Here is a 26214-nt window from a genome sequence, read left to right as displayed (position 1 = left end):
AACATCGAAGCATTCATATTTCACATAAACTTGAAGATACGTAGCTTCGAGAAGAATTATAGATTTCAAACATATTAACAAATTTTGATATACATATCTATGTGTATATATATATATATATATATATATTATATATATATATTTTTATGTGCCCATAATTATGAAAGTGGTCTAAGTTATATATATTTATTTTTTTATTAATTTAGTTTAAAATAATGTGTGCGAAATAACTGATAAACTCATTTCTTTTTTAATTTGACTTAGACCACTTTCATAACATATATCTCTATGAGGATGGTTGATTTAATTATTTTGAAAGAAATTGATTGTCAGTAACGGTGACACTCGAGGTCTAAAAATATTAGAGAAAATATTATGAAACTGTCTTCCTTGGAGTAACGAAATATAGTAAAATTAAAAGGATCGCAGTAGCTTCAATCTTACATAGCCAGCCAACGCTATAAATCACAGAAGTCGATACAGATCCCTATTACGGTTTGTCGTTCCTGTCTCGCACTGGCACAGTAATCATATCTAATGCACACACGTTAAAGGAACGATTTTAAGATTGATGAAAAGCAAGGAATTGCTCTTTCTTGTCACGCAAACTTTTTCCTTTCCGGATATATTCGTCCTTTCTTATATTTCTTATAGGGTCAACAGCGAGACTTCGCGATCGAAGGATTGCATTACCATTCTGAGAAACTGCATCGACCTTATGATCGTTACGAGAATACAAAAAATAATTATTACGGCTCGCAAGGCGAAGAACGCGAAGGAGAGACTTCCGGTTACGCCAGCGACTCTGTTGACGTGCCTGTATCAACGAAGGGAAGTAAGTTTTTGCAAGGTTTCAATAAAAAGTTATATCTATATTTGTAAAACCTCTAGTTCTAATTTTACATCGATTAGAAATATTTACAAAGAAAATAAATGAAACTAAAAATAATGCTTACTAGTTGAAAAGTATTGGAATTTAATTTAATGCGATACGAATCTATTTCATTTTAGCGTTGTTACCCGGTTGTAAACCAGCAGGAGCTGAGATGGCCGAAAAGACGTGGAAGAACCCTTACCACACGACACCTGAAAGTTCATTACCACCATCAAGAAGATTATCTGATGGAAGAATGGGCGAGCTTAACAGGCCAAGGTGGGGTAGTGTCTGGGGTCAGGAGACTGCACGAGGAGATCCACCACCACCCTCTTGGTTGTCAAGATTGGGACATTCGAGTCAAGTACGGTTGTCAGAAGTATTTTGCAATTTAGTTGCAATAATTACTTAGTAATAATAGGAAGAAGAAAACTATATTCTTCGTTCTTTCGAATGATCTAAACCAAAGATCTCGATATGAAAAATTTGTAACCTTTCGTTGATATTTCTCAAGGTTCTGGTTATTAATCACGAGAGTGCAAGCAGTTCGGATAGTTCAACGATAGGCTCAATCGGATCGGACAATAAGACTTACCTTCGTGGTCAAAACATTCCTGTCGATGCGGATATCCTTCAAGAGCGAGAAGCAAAAAGACAGAAAGCTTTGGAGCTTCAAATGCGATTAAGAAGCAGCTCGAGGAAAAAGATCGGCAAAGGAAAGAAGAAAAGGAACGAAGGCTAAAGGAAGAACAATTGGAAGAAGAACGAATCAAACGAGAAAGGGAAAAAGAGAAAGAACGGTACAAATAAATCGAGTTTACCTTTACGATTAATTATACGTACGTTTATAGATTTTACGATAAAATCGTGATTGCTCATCGTTTTCATTTTAGATTCGAGGAAGAGCAGAGAAAACTGAAGGAACGGGAAGCAGCTAAATTAAGACAAGCCGAGACTATGCGTGAGGTTTTAGAAGCAGCAGAACGTTTGGCAAAGGAGCAAAAGAAAGTTCGACGTAAATGTGAGAAAGGTATCGAAGAAAATCATATCGTATCCTCCATAGACAGCGAATCAAATAATTCGAATGAAAGTCAGTTCGATCAAAATTGTCCAAGTACAAGAAGCCAACGAAATATAGCTTTCGATAACGAGGATGACAAAGATAAACACGACAAGTTAGAAACATTGCATAAAGAAAAAAAAAATAACGATATTAATAACGATAATAATAAATCATACGATTGCAGTAGCGAGAATAATAACGTCTCGAGTGAACAAGAACAGAATACGAATAATATAAAATCGGTTCAAGTTCCTGTGAGTAAAGATGTGGCAATCGTATTGAGTGGTCGTCTCGAAGACTCAGAACTGTTGAATAAAGGAAATCTACAATTGGTTAACTTGGTATTAACTCCTACACCGAGAAAATTGGAAAATCATTCAGCCAATAATTTATCTGTAGGTTTAAATACCTTCATACAAAATATGGGAAGTTCGAATTTCATTCCAAATTCGTCCAGAATTTCGTCGACAATCGTAGAAAACAGATTACTCACGCCAAGCAAGTACAGAGCTACAAACGGTCGAGACTTTGGCACGCAGACAGATTTAGAGAGTGATCTTCAGGATTTTTCGGAGAAAGTACAGGGTTTGACCATCAAGGATACCTCTATGAAGGACCGCAAGGATGCAACGAATGCTAGTAAAAGGGACATTGAAAAGTGAGTCGTAATATGATGCATTGAATCACTTCAAAACTTGAAGAGTCGTAGAGGAATTATTCTTCTGTCTTGCAAATAGAAGCGGTAATTATTATTTCATTTCGTTTCTTAAAATTCTATTTTTTCCACACTTTATTGTGCTATTATTATTATTTTCTTTTCTATTACATTTACTTTGTTGTATATTCATTTGCATGAACACGTATTATTTATCGTTGCGAATTATAATTGTTTTCGTTATATTTGAATATTTACAAATATGCAAATATTCGATGCTCTAACTATGATCGGGATATCTAAGTATTATTAAATGTTATGTTCAATACTTATTTGTTAATTTGAAAGGTCTACTAACATTGGTTCGGCAGAAGAAATTATCGTGAAAACTTTTCCCCGATTGAAACCTCGACCTAGAAGAGCTATTGAATCTAGACCACAATGGAATGCTAATAGGTATATTTAATTAATGGTTATTCCATATAACGCTAGAAAAATAAAAGGTATTCGAATAATTCGAATGGTGTCTTAGACCGGGAACACGATATCGCACACAGAGCGAAAAGGATCCTCATTATCAACGAAGATTGCGATTAAGGAGACGTCAAATTGAATCTAGTGACGAACGCTCAAGGTATATATATAATTCTGTTTCGTGCTTTAAAAATTATTGTAATGAACAATCAGATAAGCTTTTCTCGCAGATCCCCATCTCCTGACAGAAGAAAATTCTTGAATATTAAATCGAAAATTCGAACATTAAGCAGACCAAAAGTAAAACTTGACAGCTATGACGCGGACCTTTCGATGGATAGTTTGAACTCCATTATACCATTACGAACTGATAAGAATGGAAGAATTATTATCGACGAAAGTAAATGCGAACAAAGTGATAAAACCCGATTAAGCAATGCCCACATTAATAATACTGACAATATTAAAGAATCACAAAGTGGGAATTCTAATCCCTGGTGCGGACAAGAAATTTTGTCTAAATTATCTACTTTGAAAAACGTATGTAGTACATAATTAAATAAAGATATTTAATATATCAATCTAAATTTATATTCTGAATAAGTATATGTTTTTAGGGCCTTTTAATGAAACAAATCGAATGGGATTCCGAGAGATGCCTAATCTCTCCTGCTGCATCAGAAATCTTTTAACAAAAACCAAATAATCGCGTTTTTGTGCACATTTTTGTTTATTTCGTTTCGTTTTTGTAGAAAGTGAGATTGTACAGACAGTATAAAATAAGAAAAGAATACTGATTTACGTGCTGGAAAATGAGATCTGAATATTTTTCTTGGCTTGCAGATGTAAATAATGGCCTTCCAGTTGGACGACCTACTAAAAGAAGATAAGAAGGATGCAAACTTATTACCTGATCTGAGCAAAGCAACCTGTAATTCTCAAGAAGAATTTCGACGACTTTTCGAGAATTGCCCTGAATTTAAAATCAAACCAGAGAAGGTTCGAATAGTAAAAATAATACGATACTTTATTTCCAATTATACAGGATTAACGACAATTCTCAAATGATTATCGAATTAAATTCACAACATTGAACTTAGAAATTATATCGTATTGTAATTATGTAACAATTACGATAATAGGTGAAAAAGGACGATGCAAAAGTACGCGACAAAGAATTTTCCTGGAAGCCAACTAGAAAAGAATTGAAATCCCTTGGAAAAGAATGGAACTACGGAAATCCAATACCTCCAGATATGAGAGATTTAAACCTTCACGAATTACAACAGGTTGCTATTGACTGGAGAATGTTAACACCCCTCAGACCAAAACATCGACAAGATGAAGAAATGTTTTCTAGATTGGTATACATGTCATTTAGATTTTATAAATCTGTAATTAATTCTAATTGAAACTGATAGAAAATAGAAAATTCGAAAACGATGTAACTATCACATCTGTCTTATCATTTTAATTAATTAAACATGATTATTTATGGTTTCTCAAATTTTGTTGTATATTTTAAGCGATAAGTGATACTTTTATATCCTGGAATTCTTTTATTTGTATCATATTTTATCTTTTAGGTGGAAATGGGAAAACTGGAAGCGAAAACAATCGCTAGAGAAAGGCGGTCTGTTATAAGTCCTATTAGACGTAGTAAAAATCGTGCCGGTATGATTGAAAGTAGCGTAAAAATTTGTAGCGAATGCGGAGAAGAATATTGCTTTGGTGAATTTTGTGGTGACGTTCTGTACGATTTATTTGTACGGGTAACTATTACGACTCAACAACCGAAAGTCAAAGTATCCGCTGACACTGAAGCAATAATAGCTAATATGGATCGTAAAAAGAAGCGAAAGAGAAAGAAAAGGATTAAAAGTAAAATTAGATCATCTAGAAAAAGTGGTAGATTGTTAATACGAAGTAAAGAAATGAAATCTATAGCTAATGATCTAGGAATAAAAAATAATAAAGGCAAAGTCGAGAACAACGAAGGTGGTTCAAAACCTGTTAAACCGTTTAAAAGAAAATGCAGTAAATATACTAAAAAAGGATTTCGAAAAAGAGTGTGAACGATAGGAAGAATATTACAAATTTCGAAAATATTTACGAAATTTAAATTTATTTGATGTCAGAATAAACTTAGATAATTGTTTTCGATATTAATTATTAAAACGTAATATGGTAATCATAAACGTAATAGATTAATTAATAATGAAATAGATACTTACAAGTTTATATGATGTAAATAAAGATGAAGGAACATTTGATGAAAAAGTAAAATGAAAACTGAGATACTGTATGTTTTATTATTTGTTTATATTCTGTGGTCCCTTGAAACGTGAAATAAACTGCTTCCCTTATACAATATTTAAAAATTGTAATGACAATTAAATATGTACAAAATATAACGATAATTAACGGGCGCAGTGAATGGTTGTAATTGAATGTTGGAAAAATATAATTTTTATTCCTCGTTTCATTTATCCTCCTTTACCGCTCTCTACTTTGTGATCTATTCCTTTTTCACTTATACCATTATTCCAAAACTGTCACAATCAAAAATCAATGGAACAAGAAATATTCTATTTCCACGTTTGTATCAATCATTGATTTTAAATAAAAATTTAGAATTACAAGATGTTTATATTCAAAAAATTTATAAAGACTTTAGATTCGTAATAATATATAAGTTAAATAAGAATATGTAGCTATTCAAAACGGAATATTTCTTTTCAATTATATTTTCTCTATTGATTTTTAAAGAAACTTCAATTTGTATCGACCTTTCATCACAACATTAAATCATTCGCTATATTTATAATATTAATAATAATAATAATAATAATGATAATAATAAAAATAACGATGATGATGGTAGTGATGATGATGATGATGATGATGATGATGATAATAATAACAACAACAATAATAATAATAATAATAATAATAATAATAATAATAATATAATAATATTTGAACTGACTGAAGTACACGCATTTTACACAAATATATTTATATAGATATCATAATATCAATAGCTACATCAACACTTTTGGTGAATAAAATACATAGTAAATAACCATGACATTCCTGTTTCATCAAATAATATTCTCTATTTGTCTATTCTGTACTTAGTTTCATTTATGCTATATCCAATATCATATTTATGACCAGAGTCCTGAAGCATTTCTATCAGTTTAATAATATAGCAAATGTTAGGCCACTAAACTTTTTATTTCATATCATATTTTTATTTTAAATATGATTATATGAAAACAGATTTTTGTATAACAAAAAATACTTTACTTTCTTTAAACTAAATACGAATAAAATACCGTCGACGCTACATCAATTATTAAAATGAAACTACAGTAGCTCCATTAAGTTACAATGGAAGCATTATGTATTCAAACGCTATTAATTTCGTTGGACACTGATCGACACTTTTGAAATACGTATCGCTACAATTTATTCAATCGCTATTTTTTCAAGCTGTTATCGCCGTAGAATACAAAAAACTTGTACATATATATTTAATTTGAGAGGACATTGCTGATTAATATACACATGTATAATAGCCACAATGTTTTTTGAATTATAATCAGTATAATTAAATTTCAATTGAATATTTTTTTCTTTTCTTTTTTCTCTTTTTTTTAGGAATATTTCCTTATATCGTCAGTTTTTAATTTTGTGTGCAATTTTTTTTTCTTTATTAGGATCTTGCAACAACCAGTTTTATAGCGATTTACACCGATATTTAATTACTCGACAGATAAGAGTAAAGTGCATATAAATGTTATTCAAAATATGATATTCTTCTATTAATACACCTTTAAAAATTCCCATAATTCCCACGTTCATTAAACGAATTAACTTCGTCTCTTCGTCATTGTATCGTCACGCGAATTAGTGACTCGAAGAATATTACATATAAAAATATGATAATATTAAATACCTAGACCGCATGATTCGACAGTTGCTCAAATTGTTCCAATTATTAAACTTAAGTACTTTAACGATTATGTGATAAATATAAATATCCTTTACAACCAGCGTTGAACAATAATATTATTTTCTTCGTAGTATAAATATAATTAATTAAATACAAATTTATTCGATTAATCGTTCGCTTAAATATATAAATTCAATATTATTAACTCTGCATATCGATAGATCGTACGTAACAAAATCTTTAAGCAATATTTGCATCTACATATGAAATAAAAACAAGATGACTTTATTTATTTTTTTTTTTCTTTTTTTTTTTTTAGTGCCGTTTATATATTAAGCAGAAAAATATAATAACTTGTGAAGAAAGTAAAAAAGTCATTATATATTTCAACACTGATCATAACGCTTATATAACAACTTTTACATTCTGTACGTTTTTCACTGCTTCAATTATAATTATAAGAATATCCCTATCAACTTGTTCAAATAATTACGTGTAAGACTAAAAAATTATAAAAACTCAAAGTACTTGTCAGATAAAGTTAGGGACATACAAACAATATATTTATAAATAATCGAAAGCTAATTGTTAATGTCTTTTCATTACTAAAACTTATTGTACAGCAGTTACCCTTCGCAAAGTATAGAATATACTTTTGGCACGCAATAGGGACACTCGATACAAGCGACTATAGTTCATTTAATTTTATGTAATAACGCCCCATAATTCTATACAACATATAGAATCGAAGCTTATTCGAAAATTGTTTCACATAAAGAAACCATCTCTTGAGTTTCAATATTTTGTAACAAAAATTTTTCAAAGCACGCGAAACATTAAAATCATTAATGTCTTGTACATCACGAATATACAAGTATAGAGAATATTTTGTAAGAATATATTGAGGATAAAAGTACAAAATATGAACAGCTATATAAACAGATATTTTTTCATTTTCTTTTTATAAGTAAAAGCTATAAACGATATTATTTAATAATGCTATTTTACAACGTTCATGTAACTCTCAGGTATACAATATACTTATCACAATATTTCATTCGCCGTACACCCTAAATATTTTTTCTTTATTTTTTCACTAATTATTATTACTTTACATATTAACATACAACACTAATTAATAAATTGTTTCAGATAACATTATAATGTATCTTCTATATTAATTATTACGCATTTATTCGCCTAATAATTAACATTAATTTATTCGCGATAAGATGACTGCGACTAACACCATTTTTTGATCTGTCTTTGAATTTTTGTCTTTTCATTTTTTTCAGAAAATAGAAGCCAAAAGACTCTGAATATATTACTCGATTTTAATGTGTTTCAAAGATTTTCTTAATATCTAATTTTTTTTTTCAAGACATTATAATTCTTATAGAGTTTAACTCTTACTTTTCCATTCATAATATTACTATACATAATACAAATAGTAACGATTAAATAATCGTTATTAGATTAGTTAAAAAGACAACTTTTAATATATAATCAATGTATTCATTATATTTTATACATGGCATAAAATGTGAACGGCTGGATTAGATTGTTCGTAAAAAATGAACGTAAAAAGGACCAACACAATAATTTTAATTATTTGATCCACGTTTGATTATATTGAGTAATAACATTCCCTTTAAATTATTGATCAATAGAACTATTTTCCTGCATAAAATGATAACACTTGCAAAAAAAAAAACAATATCTTTTGTTCTTAAATATATATAATAAGTAGATACTTTGAAAGTCAAAATACAGTTTCATTCTTATTGTATAATACAATTAATAAAAAATAAACAATATTAAGAATAATTTTATGTGTAAGTTAAATATCTCCTATATTTTTAATTATTACATACATTTGTTCATATTATATAAATCCTTGTAAAAATAAAAATATGTATAATTATACAATGCAAACAAATAAAATATTCGGTTATCTCTTTTACTTAATAAATTTGCTACATGAAATTGTACAATGACTTTCATTATATCTAACTTTACTTCTTTTCACAGCTTGGCACAAATTTTGTCACAGATTTGCATATTCTTATAAATATACATTAATCCTTAAAATTCACTACTGATGTACTTTTTATGAAAAAGTATTACATACATTTTATTATTATAAAGTATATAATCTTGGATCTATATGCTGGAATAAATACTTATTATCAAGTATAAGAAAATATTTCTCTCAGTATATTGAGAAAGACATGTACATCAGTAATGCAAACTTTTCTCCATAAGAGATTGTCCTGCATTTTATTGTTTTGGAATATATCTCATACTTTCTAAATTTGGCTTTCAACCGTTCGCATTTATAACATTTAAATGAATTATAATGAATAAAGTCAAATTCAAAATGTTAATAACGTGGATGCAAACATGTTGCAAATTAATCTAATAAAAATATTCTTTGAATTTCTGAATGAGATGTAAAAGACATAAGTACTATTTATTAACAATGCATGCTTAATATGAAACTCATAAATATGTGTTAAAATGTAGCTACAACTCACTCAATGCTAATGAATCATAATAGACATACATGAAAATTCTCAAGGAAATAATATGTATAATATAATTATTTTATGATGAAAACTATAACTTATGCCTCTTTCACTAAATGCAAAGCAACTTTGTTAAAGCAGATATTTAGTATGTTGAAAAAATCAATAATCTATAATGATTTTTTCTCCACAAAAATTGATGCACCTGCAGTCATGAAGTCTATAAAATATAACTGATCGAGAACAACTAGTCCAATTGGCATTATGTACAAGGGAAAGGAACAATTTAGTCAGGTGGTTAATTAGTAAGTTACTTGAAACACACCTGATAAGTCCGAAATGACACATGTCGTTTGGACCAAGCAAGACTCTCAACTCCATTCCTCTTCACAAGGAACAATTTTCATTTCACTTAATTACCCTCAGTTATCTTTACGTGCTTTCTTTTTACTTTTCTTTTGAGGTTTGGCTTCTGTCCAAGTATCTAAAATATATTTGAATGATATTTAAAAATTTTGCTGTTAAGATACAAAAATTTATATAATTATTACAATATACAGAATTACCTCCTAGTTCATCAAACACTAAGCCAGTTTTTTCTTGCATAACTTTGGAGTTTTTTTCTTCAATATTATCTGAATCTTTTTCTGTATTGTCATCCTTATTTTTTGTTTTTTCTTCTTGAATTGTATTATCTATCTTGGATATAGGTGGAGTTACTACAAGCATGTTTTCACTTCAGAAACTTTCTTACCCTTCTTTGATTTTCCACTTTTTTTCTCATCTTTTTCTACTTTTTCATTCTTAAATAAAAAGATCAAATTAATTGCTACAACACGACATATTAACAATATATATAAGTTTAAAAATAAATATTAGATTTCAAAATTACCTTAGATTGTTCTTCCTTTTGATGTTCCTTTTCCTTGTTTATTAACTCATTGGAAATAGGTGTAAGTATCACATCTTTTTTATCTTTTTCTTTCAATTCTTTATTTTCTGTGTCCTTAACAATTTTATCTTTAATTTCTACTTTTTCTGACACTTTTGATTTAGTTACTTCTTCATTGATTGAATCAACCTTTTAGTACTTTTTTTATTCCTCTTTGATGGAGATTCTGCCTCTTTTTTCTTATTTTTTTTATCTTTTCTAGAATATGCTTGTTCCCAATCTCCTAAATTTGAAATTAGTGTTAGTTCAAAATAATATTAAAAAATACTTCGAAAAAGTTAAATGGAGCCTCACCTTCGTCAAAATCAACTGGTTTCTCTTGGAATAAATCCCTCCAAGTTTTCTTGTTCTTTACTTGTTCGATTTTGTTTTCTTTTCCATCTTTCAATATAACCTGATCTTTATCTTTCTTTGTTACAGAAATTTTATTTTCTTCTTGTTTTCGTTCCTTCAACTTTCCTTCGATATCGTCTGGTTTAGATACAGTTTTTTTGAAGCATCTATTTTTGTTGATACACTTTTTTTAGTAGGACTCGCTTTTTCAATTGCAATTTGGCCATTAGCAGACTTCTAAAATATACATAAATTTCTTCAATAAATTTAGGATACTGATACAAATTTTATGAAATTTGTAATTAATTTAAAATTTTTTATTCAAAAATTTATAAATGTATATATACTATAACGTAAGAAATAAAAAGATTAACGAAAAAATGTAAAAAAGAAAGAATAGTGACTGACTTTAAACATATAATTAAATTATTTTCTATGTGTTCAGGAATACAATATTAAATAACCCTTTTTAAGTAAAGATACCAGCTGATTATCAACCATGTGTGTATGTATGTACACTACTCGCACAAATAAGCAACCATATGGAGGGTGGATAATATAGATTATCGTATTTATATCGTCAGTTGATTCGAAAAAAAAAGAAGTATATAATGTTTGAATCGCTTACTTGTGTCGTGCTAACCTTTTCTTTGATTTTACTGCGTTTTCTGTTGGCAAATTTCCGGTCCACGTCGGAGCCTACCGAAAGTTGTGCAAAAGGTGGTTGCTCAGCCTTCTTGAAACCAAAGGCGAAGACGAGAATTGCACATACGAGCACGATACCCACAGGTAATGCATATTGTGAGTGCTGAAGTAACAAGCCGACGTCCATGGCAATACAAGGGACGTGTCAACGTGTGCGAGACCGACGACGGAAATGAGGGACGGCAATAGAGTGACGGCGACAGCACATACGGCTACAACTCGACGATGATCGGTGAACCAAACGCTTAACGCACACGATACAGATTGAACAACTCAAAACATAGCGCTCTAGTGGAAAGTTTTCGAATTACTGGCTGCCAGGCGGGCGCCGATCTCCGCTGACGCGGCTGTGACATGCCACTAAATAGTTCAAGCGAGTTTTTATTTCATATATTCACGAAAGTTTCTATATAAATTAAATGATATATACGTAAACATTAATATATGTAAATATTATTAAATAGTAAATTATAATTTATCAATAATGAAAGTATAACTTATCATATAAATATTTTATTCTTTTCTGTGAAAAGTACTGAACTTTATCATTTCACCGCATCGATCCTAAGATCCACGTTACAAGAACATGCGATTAGTTTCCAAAGATGTAACTATATCACGCACCGCAAACAATAACTTTATCTTATTTCGAATGAAGTATTATAACACAATATATGACATATAATTATTAAGAAGTATAAAAGATTTTTCTTTATTAAAATTAGTAATGGTTATAAATAATATAATACATATATTTTAAAAAATAATGTTCTTGTTAACTTTTTGTTACTTTAGCGAACTGTACAACCATAGGTTTATCTTTTAAAATGAAACCATTTGTTTCATCAAGAGCTAGCTGTGCTTGTTCAATATTCTGCAATGTGATAAATGCTTGTCCTTTCATTCTACCTTCTTGCATAAGCCGTATATCATATCTACATAAAATTAATCATTATTAAATAAATTATCATGTTATTATATTACAAATATATTGCTTCTTAATTGAAAATACTTACTCTAATTCTGTTTTTAACTCAGGTATCACATATTTTCGATAAATAAAATGGAGATCCTTTTCTTCAACTTGTTTTGCAAGATTTTTTATGTATAAACGACTCGATGGCTTCCCAGGATGATAATTTTTAAAAACGGGTAACAATCTTTGTTTGATCTATAATGTATTTAAATATAAAATTTTTTATATATTTCTCAAATATTTTTCTTTTCTATGTAATGGAATGTAATATTTTATTTATTAATCAAATAAAGTAACTAAATATTAAAAAATAAATAATTTTTACCATTAGTTGAAATTCTGTTATTTGCTAATTCATTAGAGGTAATTACTTCTTGTTGAACAGTTTTAATATTTTCATTACTTTCAACAGTATCAAGAGTTTTAGAAACTGGAAACATAAATCCAAAGCCACCATCTGTAGCACTTTGAGAATCTATATTTTCTTCTTCATTTGTAGTATCTAACAATTTATCCACTATTTTTAATTCAATTTTAAGATTTTTTGTTTCACCACGTTGTATTGGCTCAAACATATCAGCTGGTTTTACAATCTTTTGTGTAGAACTTGAAGCTGCTATTTGTTTATTAGGATTAATAAATTTTGGAATTTTCAAACGTTTTGTATGCTGTGGACGTTTTCTTTTTATAGGTATGATCTCTATAGATTTTGTATTATCTTCTTCATTTGATTCTATTTCAGATTCCTCTTCTTCTGTTCCCTCATTACAAATATCTAATAAATATCATATATTTAGTACGTATACATAAAATTTAGAAATAAAAATGGAAGAAAATAATATATTTATAACCTTCATTTTCTTTGAGATATAAACTTTCTTTTATAAATATATCCTTATATTTTTCTATATCATAAACTTCCTTAAGTGCTGGAAATTCTGCTTCTAATTCTTCAAAAGGAGGTGGTAAATTCATTCTATTCATCAAGTGTAAAACCTATTTTGGTATAAAATACATAAATAAAGAATATACTATATTAAACTATAATTTAATTGATTTACCTGTGTATAGAAAGATGGTTCTTTTAATAATTGTATTGCTATTCTTATTAAAGTGCCTTTTGTTGGTGTCGAATACTTATATTGTATATTTGGTGGAGGTGGTTGAGTAAAGACTTGATTCATAGTCCAACTGTTTAGCTTTTGTAAAAATGCTTGAAAATTAGATCTATTTGTAGATTCCTTCTTATTTTCCTCTTTTGTAAGTATATCATTATCGATATAATTTTCTACTTTCTCTGTTGATATAGTCTTTTTAGCAAATTCAACTGTTAAATACTGTCCTTTAACATTTAATTGATGTAAACGTAACAATGCTTCTGTAGCTGCTTCTTGAGATTGGAATTTTGCAAAAGTTATGGTATATTTTCTAGAAGGTCTTAAAGTTCGAGTTTTAATTGCACCATATTTTTTAAATAATTCATTACGTCGTTCATCAGAAAGTTCTAGTGGTAAGTGAAGAATCCTAAGTGTGTCTGAGATCTAAAATAAATATTTCATACTTAATATATTTAAAAATATATATTCTATGTTTTATTTTAAATTTGGGAAATAAGATAAAAATTAGAAATCTAATGAATCTAAATTATTATAAAATATGACAGGTTAAGTTTGGGTAATACAATTTATAACATAAATTCAGTCAAATTTTCATCTCTATATATAATTTCTTAGTTATATGTATATAAATATATAAAATTACATGTGGTGTTTCAGATGACATCCTAAATTTAAAAAAATGTTAAATATCATCAAACTATGTTTACGATTATACTGAAAATCGTAAAGATGAAGTCAATAAGTAACAAAGTATTATGAACCTGAGCTGTAGCGTCATCTTCTTAGAATACGCTAATCAATAAAGTCGCGGCACATTCAATTTTAACAATTTTACTTCCTGTTATTTATTATTTTCTAGTAAGTTTTCTAAAGTTAAAACTTCAATTAATTTTATATGTTATCAAAGGTACATAATTAGAATCAAACACCAAATTCAGTCATTATTTATACATAAGGTAGGTTAAGAATTATGTTTAACTTATTCAATAAATAAGTTATAAAATTTTTTAATAGAATGTAGATTTTGCAATAAAAAATCTACTTTTATTAATTTTATTCTTAATAATATTTCTTCTAATTTTAAGTATTCTAATCTATTTTGTATTTTTTGTTTTAGTTTATTCATTTTCTATGTATTACTACGCGAATGCTGTCATGGAAACAGTTTATATGGAACTACTTTCGGAAGTTCACTTGTCAATTTGATCTGCCGGATTTACCGGCAAGTTTAAAGATAACGATTATATTTTATTCAGTTATAAATTGTATTTTTCACATCACAAAAAAGTTATAGCTTGTATTAAATTTAATACAATTTTTCAGATAGAAATATTGACTGTTCTTAATATTCGCTTCTACTAAATTATCGATTGGCGTTTGCGAAAGTGACTGCAAAGCAGAATAATCTGTTGCTCGTTATATTTGAAGACATTCCAATTTCCAAATGTAAGTATGATATGACAATATAATTAAAATTTACCTAATAAACAGTTGTATCAAATTTTTCATGTGTATACTTCAGAGTTAAAGTATTCAAATATTTATTTTATCGTAGTTACTAAGTAGCGCTGATTCGTATTGCGGCTAATGGTAATCAATAATCAAAATTTATAATAAAGAATGATTATATATTTTAACAAATTTTTATTTACTCTTTATGTTATTGTATAGTTACAACAGATAGTTTTTAAACCAGGATAAAGTAAAAAAAATAATTTTTATATTATTCTTACAAATAAATTATAAACAAAGTATCCTATTTTTACATGAATATGGATTTTTTTAAATAAATAAATAAATATATTATTAAAAGAATTTAATTACTATAATATTAACTTTATATAACATTAACATTACATTGAATAAATTCATACTTTATAAATGTAAGAATGAGATACTAATTATAAATTAAAATAATTTATTCATATAATTATGTTACATGATGTATTATATATATTCAGGTTTAATCGAGATAGAGACCACAACAGAGGCCGCAGAGGTGGTGGAGGCAGAGGTAGTAATAGAGGAGGTGGTGATAATATCCGTGGAACTAGTATTAATAGGTTTGGTATACGTGGTAGAGGTACTACTAATAATATTAGAGGTATTATAAAAAACAAACAACCTGGTGGAGCTCTTAGGAAAATTAATTGGGATGTACGATCTTTAGAACCTTTACGTAAAGATTTTTATATTGAACATCCTACAGTTAGAAGCAGGTAACAATCTTTTGTTCTTTCCTTTTTCTTATTTTTTTTAAATTAAAATGTAAATTACTATATATTACTATATATTATGTAAAATACTATATATTAGATCAAAGGAAGAAGTTTGTCAGTTTCGAGAAAATGCTGAAATAACTATAAAAGGTGATAATATACCAAATCCTATACAATATTTTGAAGAGGGAAATTTTCCACTTTATGTATTAGAAGAAATACGTAAGCAAGGATACTCTCAACCTACAGCAATTCAAGCTCAAGGATGGCCTATTGCACTTAGTGGCAGAGATCTAGTTGCTATTGCTCAAACTGGTTCTGGAAAAACACTAGGAGTAAACCATCACTTTTTAATTTTGTCCAAATTTAGGTTTTAATAAATTAATATGTACTTCGATTTCAGTATGTTTTACCAGCAATTGTACATATCATACATCAACCACGTCTTAGTAATGGGGATGGCCCAATTGCTTTAATATTAGCTCCTACAAGAGAATTAGCTCAACAAATTCAGGAAGTAGCTAATTGTTTTGGAGAATCTGCAGGTGTAAGAAATACATGTATCTTCGGTGGAGCACCCAAAGGCCCACAGGCACATGATTTAGAACGAGGTGTTGAAATATGTATTGCTACACCAGGTAGACTCATTGACTTTTTAGAAAGAGGAACTACGAATTTGCGCAGGTATAATCAGGATTTTTGATTAAAATCAAAATATTTTTAAAATTTATAATATTAATGTATATGATTTTAGATGCACTTATTTAGTATTAGATGAAGCAGATAGAATGTTGGATATGGGTTTTGAACCTCAGATAAGAAAAATAATTGAACAAATTCGACCTGATAGACAAGTTTTAATGTGGTCTGCTACATGGCCTAAAGAAGTTCGAGCATTAGCTGAAGACTTTTTATCTGATTATATGCATCTTAATATTGGTTCTCTGACTTTATCAGCTAACCATAACATTATTCAAATTGTGGATGTTTGTCAAGAATTCGAAAAAGACTTAAAATTATATAGATTACTTCAAGAAATTGGAAATGAAAAAGAAAATAAAACAATTATTTTTGTTGAAACAAAACGAAAAGTAGATGATATTACAAGAAATATTAGGCGAGATGGATGGCAAGCATTAAGTATCCATGGTGACAAAAATCAACAAGAAAGAGATCATGTATTACAAGAATTTAAAAGTGGAAGAGCCCCTATTTTAGTTGCAACAAGATGTAGCTGCTAGAGGCTTAGGTATGTAGTATCTTTTAACTTACAGTACTTAAATATTCAAGAATCGGGTGAATATGGGAATTGGCAACACTTATTGGATTAGCCAGTGATGCGTTATTAATAAGACCAGTGGACAGCTATGTATGTAGCAATGTGTGATTCATTAAAATTTTTAGTATAGCAGAGCCCTGACAATATACATAAATTAAACTCTAGTTTTGCTTTATTTTTATATTTTATGATATTACATATTTTAAACAGGTTTGTATTTCTTTATCATTAATAAGATATATAAGATTGTAATATTTAAATAAATATATTTTTTGTAATGGATTTCGATAATAAAATTTATATAAAGGGTTCTAAAGAAATGCACACAAGCTACCACTAAGACTGTCTGCTTTTCTTTTTCAGAGGCACAGAGTACCCTAAGTGAACGCGGTGTACTGCCAGTATTGGGCAGACACAGTGAATGTTTTATTTTTCTTTGCTTGTATTATATCGATAATTATATTAAAATATTTAAAAAATACGTTTCCAAATTAAAAATTTTTATACAGCATTATATATTTTTGCAAGTATGGTTTTAATATAAAATTTAAGAAATTAATATAGATTTTAATTTTATAATATAGTAATATTGATTACTTTCAAAATATTTATTATAAAATAATTGTAAACTAATCACAAATTAAAAAATCATTCTGTTTTATTGTGTAATATATTGTACAGTATATATCAAGCTCATTATTTATCTTTGTCTATTCATTTGCCATTATACCACGTCAAACAATTCTCAAGTGTTTTCTAGTGCCTCTAATTGTTAAAATTGTTCCTTAAGATCTAAAAAGGTTAATGCATTCAGGCTTAAACCCTAAAATGCTGCCTTTATCCCAAACCAGACACCACCGCTGTGTCTGTCTAATCTCTAGGCCATCATACATTATGAAACCAACTGAATAACTCTACATTTAAAAATAAATGGGGCTGTTTTTGCTGATTTTGAAATGGAATTTCCAACTAAAAGGTGGGTGGTTTTCAAACCTGACTTATAGACAAATTTTATTTTTAAGTAAAAATCAGGGGATTTTGTTTCATTTGAATAGAAGTTAAAAATTTGTAAGAATTGTATGATATATGATAATTTGATATATTCAAAACCACTTTATATATTTATATATTTAATCTTAAGCATTCTATATAATTACTTTCGCAAGTTTGAAGATCATTCTGTGAACTTGACACAATCAACAAATGGGGTGATGATTATTATAAACAATATACACATAGTTATAAATTGTAGAGTTTTTATATTTTTGCAAATACTTTGTCACAGATGTAGATGATGTTAAATATGTGATAAACTTTGATTATCCATCATCATCAGAAGATTACATACATAGAATTGGCCGAACTGGACGAAGAAGACAAACAGGCACTGCTTATGCATTCTTTACAAGTCATAATATGAAACATGCAGGAGATTTAATAGAAGTATTAAGAGAAGCAGGTCAGAATATAAATCCACGACTTACTGAAATGGCAGAGTTAGCTAAATCAGGAACTTATGGAAATAGAAGTGTGTACTTAAATTATTTTGATTTAATACTTACATAAATTTTATAATTCATTTTTTTTTTTTTTTTGAAAGGTGGCAAACGATTTATGAGTAATGATAGAAGTAATGCTAGAAGAGGCAATACTGATACTAGAGGACGAGGTGGTTCTACAAGAGGAAGAGGTGGGACTAATGGTCGTGGTGGAAATTCTTATCAGTCCACGTCAAACAGTTATTCAAGTTCAGATTATAGTAGTTATAATAATATGAAACAAAGTAATTCAACTAATCAGAATACAGGGTATGGGTATTCACAAAGAACCTATGGACAAAGTAATTTAGCACAAAGTTATGGAGGAGGAGACAATTATGGAAATACTTATCAGTATAGAGGAACAACATATTAAGAATATATTTATCATATTGAAAAAAATTTTACTATCAAAAGTATGTTAATAACATTAAACTTAGTTAAATTTGTGTTAAATTTAAGATACTATAAAGTTATAAAAAATATGCAAAATATAAAATAGAATCAAAAGTAATATATGTCGTATTTCATGTACATGATAAAAAAAAAATTAATATAATGGTCAAAATAAAATTTGTTAAATATATATGTATTATTATAAAAGTTAAAATTTAGGTTTCAATATACAAAAAATATTAAAAAACATTTAAGAATAACAAATATGGTGTGTGTTTATTATATAATTTACAACAATTTTATATCTTATGTTGCAGTAAAGGATATCTTAAATTTTAAAAATGTCTGAATTTAACATATCTTATGTTCAGTATAATACATGATGCTAAATAATTTTTATAATATTTGTTAAATATAATTACATAAAAAATAGTATTTTTCACTTATATGTATATATTATTTTGTATATTATATGATATTATTTATTTATATATATTTTATGTTATATTTATATTATATATGTTATTTATTTGTTGTAAAATTTGAATAAATAAATTTTAGTATTAATTTATATCTATTATGATAACTCTTTACATATACAATAAAATAAATTTATTTATATTTTGAATATATTTTATTACGCGAATATACTAAACAAGTTATATAATTATTAAAATTTGTATTAAATGATTATAATTAAATTTTCTTATGTTTATGGGTAGTATAACGAATTATATTATTAAAATTGTTTCTTATTACAAAATTGGTTGAAATTTTCTTACCTATAAACTATAAAAACAGCATTAAAAAATTAGCAGTTTACTTATTAATCTGGTATTTTATTTTAATGCATTTCCCCTACTTCATACTACAGTTTCCGGTATTCTACACAATTAAATTTTATAAAATATTTATTGTTATTACTTAAATTTTAATATTTAAATCAAATGATTAATACTTTTTACAGAAAATTAAAGTAAATCAAAATAATAAACGTAACAACATTTGTAAAATAATAAAATTGAAAGTAAAATGGAACTATTTCCTGGTTTAATACGACGCCATGATATTTGTTTCACAGATCCTCTTCGAAACTTATAACGGGTAGAACGTACTTATTATTGAGTTTGGTCATTGGTATACGTTTTTGTAGAAGAAAACCATTGTAATTTCCAATTTAAAATAATACGCATCTTTATGAAAATGTAAGTTAAATGATATTTCTATTAATATTACGCAAAAATATGAATTTTCTGTGAATTTTGTATTGACGTTTGATGTCTATGATTGACTGCTTTACTCCATATTGCTCAGATATTGACGAAATTTTTATAGCCATAATGCATAAAAGATTTCTATACTTATTTATAAGAAATAGTATATTAAAAGTGATTTTTACATTTCACGCGATTTCAATATTTTTTAAAATACATATGAAATATATTTATTTTATAATTATAATTATATAAGAATTAATCGCACGTGTTCAATATATATTAGTGAAATTTAATTTTTTTTAAATATTTTTAATATATATATATGTATATATATGTATATATATATATATATGTATATATATATGTATATATATATATATACCTGTGAGAGTAGAAAATAAAGAATTTTTTCTATAGTAATATGATTCCTTCCATCCAATTATATCATTACATGTATATGAATTGTATGTTATATTCTGATTTAGTTGGTATTTAGAACATATTTTATATTAAAGGGCTTACCGTGACCGTGAACGTAGTGATAGAAGAGGAGGAGGAGCACGTGGAGGAGGCCGTTTTAATAGCCGTGATGGAAGTAGTAGTGGTGGAAGATTTGGTAGTAATTCTAATAGAGACAGTAGTTTTGGAAACAATAATTTTAAAAACCGACAGCCTGGGGAACGACTCAGGAAACCAAGATGGGATATGAGCACATTACAACCATTTAGAAAAGATTTCTATCAGCCTCATCCTAATGTTACAACTAGAAGTTCACATGTAGTTGAAGGTTATCGCTCAGATAAAGAAATCACTGTGAAGGGAACAAATGTCCCAGGACCAAATATATATTTTGAAGAAGGTGGATTTCCAGATTATGTTTTAAATGAAATTCATAGACAAGGTTTTGGAGAACCAACTGCAATTCAAGCACAAGGTTGGCCTATTGCTTTATCTGGCCGTGACATGGTTGGAATTGCACAAACTGGATCTGGGAAAACATTAGCATATATTTTACCAGCAATTGTACATATAAATCATCAACCAAGATTAAACCGAAATGATGGACCTATAGCTCTAATTCTAGCACCAACAAGAGAACTTGCTCAGCAGATTCAACAAGTTGCATCAGATTTTGGTGTTTCATCACAAGTAAGAAATACTTGTATTTTTGGTGGAGCTCCAAAAGGTCCTCAAGCTCGTGATCTTGAACGGGGTGTTGAAATTTGTATAGCAACACCTGGACGTCTCATTGACTTTTTAGAACGTGGTACAACAAATTTGCGTAGATGCACATATTTAGTACTTGATGAGGCTGACAGAATGCTTGACATGGGTTTTGAACCACAAATTAGAAAAATTGTAGAACAAATTCGACCTGATCGCCAAACTCTTATGTGGTCAGCAACATGGCCAAAGGAAGTTCGCAATCTTGCAGAAGAATTTTTAACTGACTACATTCAAATTAACATTGGTTCTTTACAATTAGCTGCTAACCATAATATTCTTCAAATTGTTGATGTATGTGAAGAATATGAAAAAGAGGGTAAACTTATGAAACTTTTAGAAGAAATATCAAATGAACCAGAAAATAAAACAATTATTTTTGTTGAAACCAAGAGGAAAGTAGATGATATAACACGTGCTATTAATAGGTATGGATGGCAAGCAATTGGCATTCATGGGGATAAAAGTCAACAAGAAAGAGATTATGTATTAAATCGTAAGTGTTAATTAAAATTCTCCTTATGTATAATATATAAACCTATTTTGTTCAGTACTAGAGAATTTATTTTAGAGTTCCGGAATAGCCGATCTGCCATTCTAGTAGCTACAGATGTTGCAGCAAGAGGATTAGGTAAGAATCTGTTTACACATGAGTGGGTATGATGTAAGGGTCAGGCTGCGATGGTTATTTCACATTTGTGAGAGTTGTATAATTGTGATGTGGCAACGGATAACGGCATGTGCCAGACTGATTGACATTAGTCCTTTCTGGGTGTGAATGGAAATTGTTTCAAAAATACAAAGGTTCCAGAACAATCAGTAATTGATAATATGATCAGTAATTCAAGTATTTTTCTTTATTATTTTGTTTAGGATATTTTAATTGATTTCCATTAACTCATTGTTTAGGGAATTTAATGACATATAAAATCATATAAAGAGAAAGTTAATGTTGTAATTCTCATCTTTTCAGCACAATAATATTGAAAAAGTATTTTGTAATTTTAATTTTATCATAAATCAGGTGGATTTTGACATACTTTTAATCTATAATAATAATAATACGAAATGAGAAATAGTTATTTGATGAAATATTATTAATTTTAATAAAGGAATTTATTATTATTAATTTTAAACACTAGTCTTTAATACAGTTGCTGATAATAGTATTTTACTATTGTCGGTATTAATATTAATTAGGATCAAAAGCAAGTCAAAATATTTCAGCTATAAAATTAGATTAGGTAAGCAGGTAAGGCGATGGAAGGTTCATGTCTTTAAATTTTGCTCTGATTGAAAAAAGTCTTGTCAGTCTGGTATTAACGTGCTGTTCTATGTGTTTTCAGAGGCACATGCGACGGAGTTTTATCAATGATAAGAACTCTGGAGAGCTTGCTTTGGAATATATAATTGAATGGGGCGTGACTGCTGGTCTATCCCCGCGCAACAAGCTAACCTAACGCTGTGCCTCGGCTCACCGTGCCACTTGAAAAAAACACACTCTCACTCTGTACCTGCGACGGTCCAAAGTATGGAAGTCATAGAGTTAGGGAATCTAGCATACAAGGACTACTGAACAGGATAGATGTTTTACCACTTATGTTCTTAGATTAGAAGGATAGGAAATAGCATTACTTTATTTTGCAATGTTTGTGAAATTACATTCTTCACCAAATGAAAAACGGATAAAACTTAATATATGTTTCTATAACATATATTTGATTTATAATTTATTAAAAGTATATATTAGTATATATAATTATATTTATAAAATTTTGTAAAAAAAGTTTGTGAACTCTCAACATTGCAAAATAAATGTTGGTGTTACTCATACTATGGAATGCATGTGGGGTTGATCGGAGAATGCACATGGTGCTCATCCAATGTTCCAACCTCACGGAAGCAATACGCAAGGACCAAATTTTGAAAGACCAGCACAGATCCATACTTTGGTGCGGGAGAGAAGGGTGTGACTAAGAGTAAATATACAGCTCGCTAACGCATAAAGTGAGAATTCCATGAGAACCATCTGAGCTCTGATTCCTCTACATTTCCAAAAATGTATTTACGTTTCCAGCTTTTGACAACCACAGGTAAATAATATAAAAATTTGCTCTTTGTGGTCAACTCATTTGTGTATTTCATGTGAAAATTATAAATGGAATTAAGACTTTAGTTATTAGTGATGAACACATATTTTTAATTTTTCTATAAATATGTTCTATTTAATTCCATTTATATTGCACATACTGTCTATTAATGCTTTAATTAATTCGCTTTGTAAGATAATTGAACCACAAAGACATAAGTAATCTTCAGTTCCGATGATTATAATTTTTATTGTTATATAGATGTGGAAGATGTTAAGTTTGTGATAAATTTGGATTACCCGTCCAATTCGGAAGACTATGTACACCGGATCGGACGTACGGGACGTTCACAGCGTACAGGAACTGCGTACGCATTTTTCACTCCTGGTAACGCACACAAGGCTAGTGACTTAATTCAAGTTTTAGAAGAAGCAAAGCAAGTTGTAAATCCCAAATTGTATGAATTGTCGAGGAATCCAGGCATTTATAAAAGTAAGCTTTTATCCTTATTTGTTTTAATGGATTCATTTTTGTATTTAATGCTACTATGTTTTGTGTTATATTTTTATTTCAGGAGGTCGTTACGGAGGTCGTAGCGGAGGTGGTAATGGACGTGGTTCTGGAGGTCGTGGTGGTGGTTCTCGAGGTTCACGAGGCGGGCGTGATGGAGACAGAGGTGGCAGATTTGATCGTTCTAATGGCGGCGGAGACCGGGGAAATAAATGGAATGGCAATAATAGCAGTATGACTTCAAACAAAAGTTGTAAGGATCTTATTTATTTTTTTCATTTTGCTTTCTTTTGTATATACTATTAAATAATCTGTTTGTTTAGGTGGTATGGGAGGAGGTAGTTACAATAGTAAAGCATTTTCTCAAAACAGTTATGGCGGAGGCTCTGGTGGTGGCTCCAGCGGTTATAGTCAAAATGGTGGATATGGAGGAAGTGGGGGAGGTGGTGGTGGTAGTAATTATAGACAACAAAATGGTTATTAACTTCAAAATGAATAATTCTAAGCGAAAGTTTTATGTAATATAGTTCAAAAGAAAAAGAAAAAAAAAAAAAAAAAAAAAGTAAAAAAAAAAGAAAGAAAAACCAGACAAAAAGATGTTCTATCTGAATAGAACTTTTTTTTATATAACGTGCTACTCACTAAATATAAATTAGAGTAAAATGCACGTGAATTATTATTCATTAAAACAGCATGATTGAACGTATTAGCAGATTTAAGTTATAATAATTCAAGGACATTCATGAACATTCTGTTTTTTAATAAGAGAAAAACGGAATGTACATGTAAATGTAATAGTAGATAAAATATTACTGATGACTACATTAACTTGTGATTCTTGCAAATACGACCGTATTCTTGTATTGAAATTTAATGTTTAATTCCTTTAAATGATCTTCATGTACATTAAAGAGAAATACAATATGAAATTTAACAAAAAATAGTAAAATGATATTTCATGAAATGTATGTTTTAGTAAGCAGAAGTAAAAAATATTGATTTTAAAACAGTATATCTGTTGTGATTATGAACAGTGACCATGAAAGTTATGTAGTCTACAAAAATGCGATTCGTTTAGAAGTGCTGGCACAAGTCGTAAATGCACGAATCATTTGTATTATTTCAAACGTACAATGCATTGCACTGCATTATGTTTAAGGGAATATAAAACCCTGTGCATTATAGTATTAGAAATTTAATAAAATAATAGAAGTATAAAATCTAAATAATTCGATATAAAATTTTATTATAGATTACTTTTCCTTTTTTGGGAAGTAAATTATATACATTACACTTTTTATTGAATTAAGAAGTCATAATATTGTTTGGGAATATTATTATAATCACCTTACCTTGTTCTACACGTAAATTTTGTTAGAGAAATAATAAACTAGAGCTTCTATCTATTAAAAGAATATTTCTATCATGTAATTATTTAGAATCTTCATTGCTTAACATTATCGTTCATAAAATATTTGACGATAATATATGTCGTTATAAATAATCAGTGTTATGCTTCACTAAAATTTTCATGAAAAGATATCTTTTATTCATTGGTTGAAGCATTTATCAAATCAAAAGTCATCTGGTCAGATCAGAGTTTATTGATTCATTCCAACATAATATTCTGTACAGTTACATTTTTACGATATTACTAGAATTATGACTGCCAATTGCGGGTGCCTGTCTGATTATTTTTGCAATAGTAAAATTCATATTGTACAATTATTAGTTCTTTATAGTTTTTAGCGTATACTGTATTAATATGTATATTTTAGTGTTCAATGATGTTGCGTGAAATTATTTTTTGATGTTAGCTGAATAAATTGATGGATTATTAAGTCAGAATTCTAGAGACAAAGTATTAAATGTCTTATCAATATATTGAATTTTGTAGATCTGAAATTGTCGTAATATTTTTATATTGTACAATGTTATCTAATAAATAATGAAGTATTCCATTTTTATCGTATTAATATAATATTACATTATTATGCTACTGATCTGCTTGTAATGTAAATCAAGTTTATTTAACATTAATAAACTCATCACGGTCGGTGAAATAATCGGTTGCGGTTGATAAAACAGGCTATTTATAAATT

At 28.5% G+C, this 26214-nt stretch overlaps 6 protein-coding genes across 6 annotated transcripts; 4 read left to right on the top strand and 2 right to left on the bottom strand.

Moving 5' to 3' along the window:
* Positions 1-654: 654 nt before the first annotated feature.
* LOC143221324 (uncharacterized) lies at positions 655-3758 on the top strand (the record flags this gene model as incomplete). Its single annotated transcript, XM_076446798.1, is given in 9 exon segments — positions 655-835; positions 1012-1238; positions 1389-1545; positions 1548-1674; positions 1768-2595; positions 2941-3048; positions 3125-3238; positions 3240-3606; positions 3684-3758. Coding segments are annotated over 9 exon segments (2184 nt in total), but the record flags the coding sequence as incomplete, so codon positions are not given.
* A 160-nt stretch (positions 3759-3918) lies between these two features.
* On the top strand, positions 3919-5141 carry LOC143221323 (uncharacterized). Its single transcript, XM_076446797.1, has 3 exons — positions 3919-4065; positions 4209-4430; positions 4653-5141. Exons 1-3 carry the CDS (start codon positions 3919-3921, stop codon positions 5139-5141), a joined length of 858 nt encoding a protein of 285 aa, XP_076302912.1.
* Positions 5142-9977: 4836 nt separating this feature from the next.
* On the bottom strand, positions 9978-11672 carry LOC143221326 (uncharacterized). The gene is given in 8 exon segments (XM_076446800.1): positions 9978-10039; positions 10122-10292; positions 10295-10358; positions 10448-10641; positions 10644-10730; positions 10802-10993; positions 10996-11077; positions 11484-11672. Coding segments are annotated over 8 exon segments (1041 nt in total).
* Positions 11673-12320: 648 nt separating this feature from the next.
* On the bottom strand, positions 12321-14303 carry LOC143221325 (RNA-binding region-containing protein 3-like). The gene is made up of 6 exons (XM_076446799.1): positions 14283-14303; positions 13583-14062; positions 13373-13517; positions 12847-13296; positions 12562-12712; positions 12321-12480 (listed from the first exon to the last, which is right to left on the bottom strand). The coding sequence occupies exons 1-6, from the start codon at positions 14301-14303 to the stop codon at positions 12321-12323; spliced, it is 1407 nt and encodes a 468-aa protein (XP_076302914.1).
* Positions 14304-15571: 1268 nt separating this feature from the next.
* On the top strand, positions 15572-19051 carry LOC143221321 (uncharacterized). The gene is given in 7 exon segments (XM_076446795.1): positions 15572-15858; positions 15956-16193; positions 16262-16542; positions 16613-17084; positions 17086-17107; positions 18423-18665; positions 18738-19051. Coding segments are annotated over 7 exon segments (1857 nt in total).
* A 1217-nt stretch (positions 19052-20268) lies between these two features.
* Positions 20269-24596, top strand: LOC143221322 (uncharacterized). Its single transcript, XM_076446796.1, has 6 exons — positions 20269-20276; positions 20804-22008; positions 22084-22143; positions 23864-24094; positions 24177-24365; positions 24436-24596. Exons 1-6 carry the CDS (start codon positions 20269-20271, stop codon positions 24594-24596), a joined length of 1854 nt encoding a protein of 617 aa, XP_076302911.1.
* Positions 24597-26214: the final 1618 nt, after the last annotated feature.

Source organism: Lasioglossum baleicum, unplaced genomic scaffold (genome assembly GCF_051020765.1).
Source record: "Lasioglossum baleicum unplaced genomic scaffold, iyLasBale1 scaffold2237, whole genome shotgun sequence".
NCBI lineage: Eukaryota > Metazoa > Arthropoda > Insecta > Hymenoptera > Halictidae > Lasioglossum > Lasioglossum baleicum.
The sequence above is the reverse complement of the archived record's forward strand: the minus strand, read 5'-3'. Positions and strand labels throughout refer to the sequence as shown.

What these genes read in the sequence shown, in the direction of transcription:
- LOC143221323 (XM_076446797.1), top strand. Translation starts at nt 3,919, where the DNA reads ATGGCCTTCCAGTTGGACGACCTACTAAAAGAAGATAAGAAGGATGCA. An exon ending in TTAAAATCAAACCAGAGAAG is followed by an intron (nt 4,066 to 4,208) that starts GTTCGAATAGTA and finishes TTACGATAATAG; the next exon opens with GTGAAAAAGGACGATGCAAA. An exon ending in AAGAAATGTTTTCTAGATTG is followed by an intron (nt 4,431 to 4,652) that starts GTATACATGTCA and finishes TTTATCTTTTAG; the next exon opens with GTGGAAATGGGAAAACTGGA.
- LOC143221325 (XM_076446799.1), bottom strand. Translation starts at nt 14,303, where the DNA reads ATGTCATCTGAAACACCACAT. An exon ending in TGTCATCTGAAACACCACAT is followed by an intron (nt 14,063 to 14,282) that starts GTAATTTTATAT and finishes TATTTATTTTAG; the next exon opens with ATCTCAGACACACTTAGGAT. An exon ending in AACCATCTTTCTATACACAG is followed by an intron (nt 13,518 to 13,582) that starts GTAAATCAATTA and finishes ATACCAAAATAG; the next exon opens with GTTTTACACTTGATGAATAG.
- LOC143221322 (XM_076446796.1), top strand. An exon ending in AAGAGATTATGTATTAAATC is followed by an intron (nt 22,009 to 22,083) that starts GTAAGTGTTAAT and finishes AATTTATTTTAG; the next exon opens with AGTTCCGGAATAGCCGATCT. An exon ending in TATGACTTCAAACAAAAGTT is followed by an intron (nt 24,366 to 24,435) that starts GTAAGGATCTTA and finishes CTGTTTGTTTAG; the next exon opens with GTGGTATGGGAGGAGGTAGT.